This window comes from Grammomys surdaster, unplaced genomic scaffold (assembly GCF_004785775.1).
Source record: "Grammomys surdaster isolate TR1022 unplaced genomic scaffold, NIH_TR_1.0 170, whole genome shotgun sequence".
NCBI lineage: Eukaryota > Metazoa > Chordata > Mammalia > Rodentia > Muridae > Grammomys > Grammomys surdaster.
The window spans coordinates 21,157,062-21,167,016 of NW_021604618.1; the positions used below are offsets into that span (position 1 = coordinate 21,157,062).

Here is a 9,955-nt window from a genome sequence, read left to right on the forward strand (position 1 = left end):
TTTCTGCCTTCTTAGCCTCCACAGCGCACCTGAGAGGTGGGGCATGCATGTCTCTAATCTGATAACTAGTTGCAGGAAACACATGAAGAAAAATCCAGTAGGGCAATGGAACAGAGAGGGTGCAGGTGACTGGTTTAGAAAGAGTAATGAGTGACTCTTTGCAGATACTCCGAGGATGTCTGTCGAGAGTATAGACAAGCTGGGCAGAGTGGTACACGCCTGTAATCCCTGCACTGGGGAGGCAGAGGCAGGCAGATCTCTCTGAGTTCAAGGACAACATGGTCTACATAATGAGTTTCAGGAAAGCCCAAGCTACATATTGAGGGAGGCTATATACTGAGGGGAGGGGGGAATATATAAACAGGGAACTATACAGGACATGCTCCATCTACAAGTTCAGAAGACCTTGAACTTTGTTCTAATCTTTACCTCTCATTGAATCTCTTTTCTTTTTTTTTATTTTTTTTTTAAATTTATTTATTTATTTATTATATGTGAGTACATTGTAGCTGTCTTCAGACACACCAGAAGAGGGCATCAGACCCCATTACAGATAGTTGTGAGCCACCATGTGGTTGCTGGGAATTGAACTCAGGACCTCTGGACGAGCAGTCAGTGCTCTTAACCACCGAGCCATCTCCCCAGCCCTTGAATCTCTTTTCAAACCTGTGAAGCAAGAAAATTCTTCTTGGTTTTGTAGGCAGTAAAGATGACCATGTATGTAGAAACACGTTTGATATCAAGCAGTGATATCAAGCTGGCCATGATGCAGCTTAGGGCAGGTTTGCCAGTGATACTTTTTGAATGCATGATGTTTGGGTGAGAGTGTAGACCTTGGCATGCGTGATTTGAGCCCTCGCCCTCCTCATCTGTCCGCAGAACTAAAAAAGAGAAAAGAAAAAACACCAACCCTAGGCTATCTCCTTGTCGTGATTACAGAACAATTCTAGGACACAGATAACCCACTACCTCCCCTCCTTCCTGCCTGCCTTCTCCCAGGTCCTAGACCAAAGCCATGGCTCCCGAGGCAAGCCCAGAGAGAAGCTGCTCCCTCCACACCTGTCCCCTTGAAGACCCAACCGGTGCTCCGGTACCACCACCAACAGTTTCCACGCTCCAGGCTATAGACCCAACCAGTCCGTTAACAGCTGGCCATTTTGCCTTTCCTCGAGCGCCTCAAGACTATCAAGAAGGAAGTTCGTTACTGGGATTAGGAGATCAAGCATCTCTATGTGCCCATGTCTCCAACCTCAGCACTTCCATAGACCCCTCTCAGCATGATGGGGTCTGGAAGCCACATTCTGTGCAGCACCATGTGGTCAGTGTCAGGTAAGGAGGAGGCTGAAAAAGCCATTAAAAGGTACAGCAGATGCTGAAGCCTCCAGTTCCTTTCTTAGTAGATGGCTTGGATGTCTCCTGCCTCTAATGGAGGAGGCAGCTTGGATGGAGCAGGAAACAAACAAACATCAAAAACTGGAACTTGGAGTTGGGCAATTCTAAAAATTAATACCAACTTCCTCTATGCCTTGTCCTCTCTCTTGTCCCCTCCTTTCCCAACCCAATGTGTTCTCAATCTTTTCCCCAACCCCCAGCCACACACACACACACACACACACACACACACACCAGAAGACTATGGTAAATTTCTCTTCTTATCTTCCGCAGGCAGGAACGCACTTTCCGGATGCCAAAGAGGTAGGACCAGTCCTCTTCTGTGCTCCCAGGAGTGGCTAGGCTGGTACCCACTCTGTGGATTCTCTTCTCTGCTACCCCAGCTCACCAGCTTTACCACCATATCCAACATCAACTCATGTAGGCTTTCTCCATCTTTTCCAGTTATTCTCATCTGATTGCTGAGTGGCCAATGGCTGTGCTCCTGGGGTGTCTGGCCTTCATCTTTCTCTGTACCCTAGCTGGGCTGTTGGGAAGCCCACCGCTTGACTTTTCTGAACCTATACTGGTGAGAGGACATGGGAGGGAGAGAGAACCCTACACTGAACATTACAGCTCAGTCTGGGGCAGAGAGTTGACCTATCTTGGGGGATAATGTGATGTTGGTGAGTTCTGTATCACCAAATAACTCTAGGGATAGTATAGAAATCATATGTCTACAGTTCAGGTAGGAGAGAACCGAAGGGGCACGGCTGGAAAGGGTCCAGAGGGAGGGTAGTCTTCCTTTGCCCTCACCCCTCCTGCACACTTGTTCCTCTCTGCTCTTCTTCCTGCAGGGTTTTGAGCCTCGAGACACAGAGATCAGCCGAAGGCTAGAAGTTTGGAAAGCCATGCAGGCCCTCACTGGTCCCAAGAATCTTTTTTCTCTTTCTCCAGACCCTGAGATAAACAGGTAACATGTCCCCATCTTTCCACTGAGAGTAGCAAAGGGAGGAGAACTCCAGGAAGGCACACCAGGTGACCTCTCCAAAGACATGTGAGAGGCGGCTGGTGCTCCTTCCATTTCCTGTGAGTCCACCATCCTGAACAGTACCTTGGGAAAACTCTTCTCTCTACCTCAGCTCAAGCCTCCTCAGCACTCTGAGTCCTGCAGCCTGGGGCAGGGCCGAGGAAAGTGTGGTCCGGACCAAGAGGATGGTGGGGCCTGTGGAAGTCAAAGAAGAAGAGAACTTCTTTTGTGGCCACCCTGGTAAGCTGCATCATGGCCAGCCCTGACTTCAGTGGAGAGTCCCTACCCTCACCCAGCAGGATGAGCAGGTCCAGAGCAAATAATGGGCAGATAGGAAAAGAAAATGGCCACTAGCCATACCCAAGCCAAGGAAAATGGAGTAATGAAATCGGTCTCAAATGCTCCAACCAGGCACAGTCAAGCTGAATGAATGCAGGCAAGACTAGGCATCAGGTATATGCTTCAGGCTGCTGGGAATGAAGGCTTCAGGTGGCCCAGGATGGGATTCTTCTCTTTTAGAGGTTCTGGGGTCAAAGCACTGAGCTGTGTGGGGTTGTGTTGCAGAGAAGAGCCATGCAAAGCTGGTGTTTGTGTCCACCTCTGGGGGAAGCCTGTGGAATCTGCAAGCCATCCATTCCATGTGTCGCATAGAACAGGAGCAGGTGAGCTGGCTGGGAACATGCCAGGGTGCGGGTGGGAGCTGAGGACACAAAGGACCCAGTCGCGCGCCGTGTAGTACTGCTTAGCCAGGACTGCCAAGGTGGACTGGGACGAGCCCTTCCTGCTTAGAGAACTATCCCAGTTCTACTGGAGGTTCTGGGTTGGGTCAGGGCAAAGACAAGTAGGCTGATTGTAGAAGCTCCAACCTCCTGCTACAAAGAGAACTCAAGCAGAGCACAGGGAGTTTCAAAGGTTTTGAAAAGAATCTCAAACGTGTGTTGAAGAGACGCTGGCCCTGGGAAGTTGAGACTCTAGGCTTCAAGGCTGCAGCCTTGTCAACCCGAGCGGTGCCAATTCAGTTATGCTAATAGAGAACTGTATACAATGTCATCTGTTAAAGTGTTTGCTGCGAAAAAAACCAGTATGCAGACCACTCTGTAGCTCTCTACCCCAAGTCCCTTGTGTCACACCACGATGTCCAAAGCCACGGAGGACACTGGTTAAGAATATGTGTTCTGCCCTCAAATGCCTGAGTTCAAGGCCAGCTCTAGGGTTCCTTTGGTACATAACTTCTTAACCTCTCATTGCTTCATATGTGTTGGTGTTTGTTTGTTTAGTTGGTTGGTTGCTTAGTTGGTTGGTTTTCTTTGATTTGTTTTTGTAGTGCCGGGGATCAAACTTAGATACTTATCCGTACAGAGTACGTGCTCTATTACTGAGCTACATCCTCAATCCTGTATATATGGCACAAGGACAATAATAGTATGTCCTTTATAGGGATGGTGACTGTGAAGTGAGATAGAATTTGGAAGAATCTGACATAATGCTGGCACTAGGAATGACCTGATAATGGTACAGCAGCAGCAGCAGCAGCAGCAGCACTGTGAACTAGGCCCCAAGGACGTGCATGTGGTTAGAGGCAGAGCAGGGCATCTGACTCCCAGGTGGGAGCTTTGTACTACAACAGCTGTTGTGGTGGGAACAGCAGGGTTGAAAAGGAAAGGAGGCACAAGGTTAAAAGAGGAAGTTCCGGCCTTAAGAGGCTTTAAGCAACCCAGGGAAAGAAGGGCTGGGAGTTCTCAGTGACCCTGACCCTGGAATGTCTTCTACTGCTTACTTCCACCTCTCTGGTCTCTTGGCCTTGTTCCATGTGTTGCTTGTCACATTCACTCTCATTCCTGACTTAGGAAGTTGCAGAGCTGGCAGGGAGGGGCTATAGGAGCCCTTCTGGAAGCCTCTGGGAAAGGTCTGGGGAAACTTCCCTAGGCTCTCCTTTGATAAAGCCAAGATAGAGTTACTAGAAGCTAGGCCAGGGACAAACACAGCTTTGAGACAAAGCATTTCTTTTGGGCTATCAAGATACTTACTCTCTGCCCTTCAGCATGACAAGAGGTGAGAGGGCCCAGGACAGGGTTAAGGTAACTTTATGGGCCTCTGGACTTCCCTCTGAGCTTCACCCCCCACTCCTGTGTGCCCTACAGATCCGCTCTCACATCAGCTTTGGGGCTCTGTGTCAGCGATCAGCAGCCAATGAGTGCTGCCCCAGCTGGTCCCTGGGCAACTATCTGGCTGTGCTGTCCAACCGCTCCTCCTGCCAAGACACTACCCAAGCTGATACAGACCGCACACTGGCCCTGCTACGGTTCTGTGCCACCTACTACCATCGTGGTGTCCTGGTACCTGCTTGTGTGGGATCTGGGCAGGACAAACCCCCATTTTGTGCCCAAGTTCCCACCAAGTGTACCGGAAGCAGCATTGTCTATGAATTTCTGCACTACCTGCTAGACAGAGACTTTCTGAGTCCCCAGACTGCGGATTACCAGGTGCCCTCCCTCAAGTTCGCCCTGCTCTTCCTGCCCATTATAAAGACCTCCTCTCTTCTAGACATCTACCTGGACGGCCTAGGTGACCCAATTAAAGTCTCTGACAACTACACATCTATCAGTGGCATGGACTTGGGCCTCAAGCCCAGACTGCTGAAGTACTACCTAGCCGAAGATACCATGTACCCCTTGCTATCCCTGGTTGTCATCTTCTTTGGCATGTCCTTCTACCTGCGCTCACTCTTCATCACGTTCATGTCACTTCTAGGGGTACTGGGCTCCCTGATGGTGGCCTTCTTCCTTTACCATGTGGCATTCCGCATGGCCTACTTCCCCTTTGTCAATCTAGCATCTCTCTTTCTGCTTACTGGTGTCTGTGTCAATTACACGCTTGTCTTCTTCGATTTGTGGCGCCTCAGCAGGAGCCAGGTGCCCTCCGGGGGCCTAGCACACCGTGTGGGCCGCACCATGCACCACTTTGGCTACCTGCTCCTGGTCTCAGGCCTTACCACCAGCGCTGCCTTCTACGGCAGCTACCTGAGCCGCCTGCCCGCACTGCGTTGCTTTGCTCTTTTCATGGGTACCGCTGTACTAGTACACATGGGGCTCACACTGCTCTGGCTTCCCGCCACCGTGGTGCTCCATGAGCGCTACCTGGCACATGGCTGTGTGGCTCAAGCGCAGGACCAGAGGGGTGGCAACGACCCCCTGCGGGTGATGCTGGGGTTGCACAGACGGATCTGCATTCTTCGCAAGATTGTTTCCATCCTCTCGCGCCTGCTCTTCCAGCGCCTGCTGCCCTGTGGTGTCATTAAGTTTCGGTACATCTGGATCTGCTGGTTCGCGGCGTTGGCGGCAGGGGGCGCCTACATCGGCGGCGTCAGCCCTCGCCTGCACCTGCCTATTCTACTGCCACTTGGAGGCCAGTTCTTCCGGTCTAGCCATCCCTTTGAGCGCTTTGATGCAGAGTACCGCCAGCAGTTCCTGTTCGAGGATCTGCCTCCAAACGAGGGCGGCAACTTGCCAGTGATTCTGGTGTGGGGAATCTTGCCAGTGGACACTAGTGATCCCCTGGACCCTCGCACCAACAGCTCAGTGGTAAGCGATCCTGACTTCTCGCCTAGCAGCCCCGAGGCCCAGGAGTGGCTCCTGGCTCTCTGCCACGGAGCCCAGAATCAGAGCTTCTTTGGAGACCAGCCAGAGGGTTGGCCTACGCTATGTTTAGTGGAAGCCCTGCAGCAGTGGATGGAGAGCCCCAGCTGTGGCCGTCTGGGTCCCGATCTATGCTGTGGCCAATCAGAATTCCCCTGGGCCCCCCAGCTTTACCTGCACTGTCTCAAGATGATGGCTCTGGAGCAAAGTCCTGATGGCACACGTGACCTGGGACTCCGCTTCGATGCTCATGGCAACCTGGCAGCTCTAGTTCTGAAGTTCCAGACCAACTTACCATACAGTACAGAGTATGGCCCAGTACACCACTTCTACACTGAAATCAGCCGCTGGCTGTCAACCGAGATGAGCAAGGCACCTCCTGGCCTCAACCAGGGCTGGTTCACCAGCACCTTGGAGCTGTACAGCTTGCAGCATAGTCTAAGCACAGAGCCTGCTGTGGTGCTTGGTCTGGCTCTGGCACTAGCCTTTGCCACACTGCTGCTGGGCACCTGGAATGTTCCCCTCAGCCTGTTCTCTGTGGCAGCTGTGGCTGGCACCGTGCTGCTCACTGTGGGCTTGCTGGTTCTTCTTGAGTGGCAAATCAACACAGCCGAGGCCCTCTTTCTCTCTGCCTCTGTGGGCCTCTCTGTAGACTTAACCATTAACTACTGTATCTCCTATCACTTGTGCCCACACCCAGATCGCCTGAGCCGCGTGGCCTTCTCCTTACGTCAGATCAGCCGGGCCACAGCGATGACTACTGGAGTGTTGTTTGCCTCTGGCGTGATCATGCTGCCTTCCACCATACTGCTCTATCGAAAGCTGGGCATCATCGTCATGATGGTCAAGTTCCTTGGCTGTGGCTTTGCCAGCTTCTTCTTCCAGTCCCTGTGCTGTTTCTTCGGGCCAGAGAAGAACTGTGGACAGATCCTATGGCCCTGTGCCCATCTGCCGTGGGATGCCGGGACTGAGGATCCTGATGAGAAGGGGCGAACAGGGCCACCAGGATTCTCCGAGCACTATGAGTTGCAGCCCCTGGCACGGCGCCGGAGTCCCAGCTTTGACACCAGCACAGCCACCAGCAAGCTTTCCCATCGGCCTTCCATACTCTCTGAAGACCTGCAGATACACGATGGTAGCTGCTGCCACCAGCACGCCCAAGCCCCTGTCTCCCCAAGGGATCTGCTCCTGGACCACCAGACAGTCTTCAGTCAGTGTCCAGCCCTGCAAACCTCCTCTCCATATAAGCAGGCTGGTCCCAACCTCCAAACCTGGATCAGGCAAGATTCCCAGGGACAGAAAACTGAGCCCTTGCAGGCCCTGCCAGTGGGCCCTGCCCACTGCCCTCAGCCCAAAGTTGAAGAGCTCCCTGACGGGCTGTGCTCCTCGGCCAGCACCCTGGAGGGACTCAGCGTCTCAGATGACACCTGTGCCTCTGAACCCAGTGTCCGTGTGCCAGATTCTGTGGGCACCTCCCCAGAAGTCATGAATGGCACTGGACACCCCATACTTGAACGGGGTCAGCTGAATGGGAAGCGTGACACCCTCTGGCTGGCACTGAAGGAAACCATCTATGACCCAAACATGCCCAATTCTCACCACAGTAGCTTATCCTGGAAGGGCCGTGGAGGGCCAGGTGATATCAGCCCTGTGGTGCTTCCCAACAGTCAGCCAGATCTTCCAGATGTTTGGCTCCGTAGGCCTAGCACCTACACCTCTGGCTACAGCAGCTGAGAGAGGCCAAGGAAGGCCAGAACAGGGTCCAGAACCCTTCTGGTGAAGATAAGGCAGATGCCACATTATCCTAGAGCCTGAAGATATTTCTCCATATCAACATGAAGTATCATCCTCCAACTATGGATTCTAAACCCTGCCAGATGTTCCAGTCTTGATCTCTTTGCTACTTACCCCTACGTCTGGAGGATTCAGTGGGAGGGCCTTGCAAGGTAATACCAGGCTCTCCCTGTGACCAGCTGAGGACTCATCTGCCCCTACAGTGCCAACAAGGACCCCTCCTCTGGAAAGGAGGGAGGCCAGATGTGCAGTTCCAGATATCAGGGAGGCTGATCTGATGTCTCCCAGGTGGCAAGAAGTTCAGTGATGCTAAGGTCCTCCATCTTTGGGATCCTGTTGGAGTACCTCACTGACTAGAAAAACCCTTAAGAACCTGCACAGCCTATTGAATCCCGTCCCTTCTCATCAGCTCTTAATCAGGACACTTCACTTCTCGGGGAGCTTCTCTGGGCCAGAAGTGAACATGGGCCTCTGTTCTGCACTGCCCTGTTCTGCTCACACTCACCAGTGTGACTAGGCACTCTCCAAAGCCAGGACAGAAGTGGATGCCAAGAAAGAGCAGCAGGAGACATGAAGGTCGGCTTTGGAGCATCCCTAGATTCCAAGACTCTCCCACAGGAAGCTGACTCCAGAATGTTCCCCTGTTAGTGAACAATAGTCACCCCTTACCATTGCCACACCTGCCAGTCTTCTTGGACCTTGCAAATTTACTCCAGAGTGGCCTGCAGTTGGTCAAGACACTGACTAAGGACAGTTGATTGATTGTTACCCAACGTCATGTCACTGGGTAGCAGCAGGGTCCTCTCCTGACCCATACTGCCACTGTAGCTTCCTGTCTCCTCCTGGCTGTCTGCTTCAGGGCCCCTGGCCCCTGGCTGTCTTGATCCTTTGCTTCTGGCACTTACCTACTTTCTTTTCTTGAACATCTCTTCATGAGCCCTCCCTCCCCTTTGGGCCTCCACCTCCAGAAAGAGTAGCAGTCTGAGTAGACCTGAGAGTTCCTCATTTAATTTGCACTTCCCCGCTAAGAAACTCACTGAGATGCCTACTAGCAATGCAGCCTACCAGATGACAAGCAGCAGAGCTGAATCTTAGGCTTCAAGGGCATGCCTCTTCCATGGCTGAGGAGTACAGACAGGCTTTGCCAGAAGAGCTACTGAGGGACAGAAAAATGTGAACAGAATCTAGTTAAGACAGGAACACAGAGTTGCTCTAGTGGGGTTGTCCATGATCCCGAAGTTTCTCTAGGTCAGGTCCCCAGTTTCAAAAAACTGACCTATCTAGGGTTCTAGGTAGACTCAAGACAAGTGAGTAAGGTTGATTGATGGTGTCACTGATTAGTGGCAGAGTGCTCTTCTGACTCATTATGCCACTATGGTTCCCTGTCTCCTCCTGACTGACTGCCTGCTTCAGGGCCATTGGCTTTCTCCCAAAAGCATGACTCTGTCCTGAAGCTTTATCCCATGTGACACAGCTCATGACACTAGGTAACATCAGCAAGTTGGAACACCTACATTGGAAATGGTGTTACAAGGAAGAGAGGCACGAAAGGGAGAGCTGGCCTACTGCTGGGAAGCAGGCTTTAGTGGGTCAGTGTTACTGCTGAGCTCAGGTATCCAGCATGAGGTGACCAGGAAGATCTCTTGGAGAAGGATAGTTTGAGCTGGGCTTCAGAAGATCAAGCATATCAGACAGGAGAGGACATGGTGATTCAACTCTAAAGGTCCCTTAAGAACCGTTCTTTCAAAGAACTCCTGTATCTAAAACTCCCACTCCAATGAGTGTGAGCTTTAAGGAGGCTACCAGCTCAGCTTCCCTTTCTAGTGCACATCTCCAGGGGTCTCCAGGTTCCAGGAAGACCCATAGACCATGGCATGAAGTCCGCCAATCTAGGCCATTTTATATATGAGTATCAGAAAGGAATTTTTCAGTGCCAAACAATGTAAGGCAAGGCTAGAGGCAAGCCAGAGAACACTTTTGTTTTATTGAGCTCTTGTGTTATCAAAACCTACCTCCCATCCCAAGTAGCCCAGGACAAGTGGAGCAGAAACTCAAAAGAGAACATAAGAATCTGGAAAAGAGGGCTGGGGAGATGGCTCGGTGATAAGAGCATCGTCTGCTCTTC

The 9,955-nt window shown here is 51.8% G+C and overlaps 1 protein-coding gene across 1 annotated transcript; it reads left to right on the forward strand.

Moving 5' to 3' along the window:
• Nucleotides 1-1,012: 1,012 nt before the first annotated feature.
• On the forward strand, nt 1,013-7,770 carry Disp2 (dispatched RND transporter family member 2). The gene is made up of 7 exons (XM_028766809.1): nt 1,013-1,329; nt 1,666-1,695; nt 1,837-1,960; nt 2,229-2,344; nt 2,514-2,641; nt 2,966-3,063; nt 4,543-7,770. The coding sequence occupies exons 1-7, from the start codon at nt 1,016-1,018 to the stop codon at nt 7,768-7,770; spliced, it is 4,038 nt and encodes a 1,345-aa protein (XP_028622642.1). The 5' UTR covers nt 1,013-1,015.
• Nucleotides 7,771-9,955: the final 2,185 nt, after the last annotated feature.

Excerpts from the sequence above, each read along its gene's own strand:
- Disp2 (XM_028766809.1), top strand. The coding sequence starts at position 1,016 with ATGGCTCCCGAGGCAAGCCCAGAGAGAAGCTGCTCCCTCCACACCTGT. Across the intron at positions 1,330-1,665 it reads CACCATGTGGTCAGTGTCAG|GCAGGAACGCACTTTCCGGA; the intron begins GTAAGGAGGAGG and ends TATCTTCCGCAG. Across the intron at positions 2,642-2,965 it reads CTTCTTTTGTGGCCACCCTG|AGAAGAGCCATGCAAAGCTG; the intron begins GTAAGCTGCATC and ends GTTGTGTTGCAG.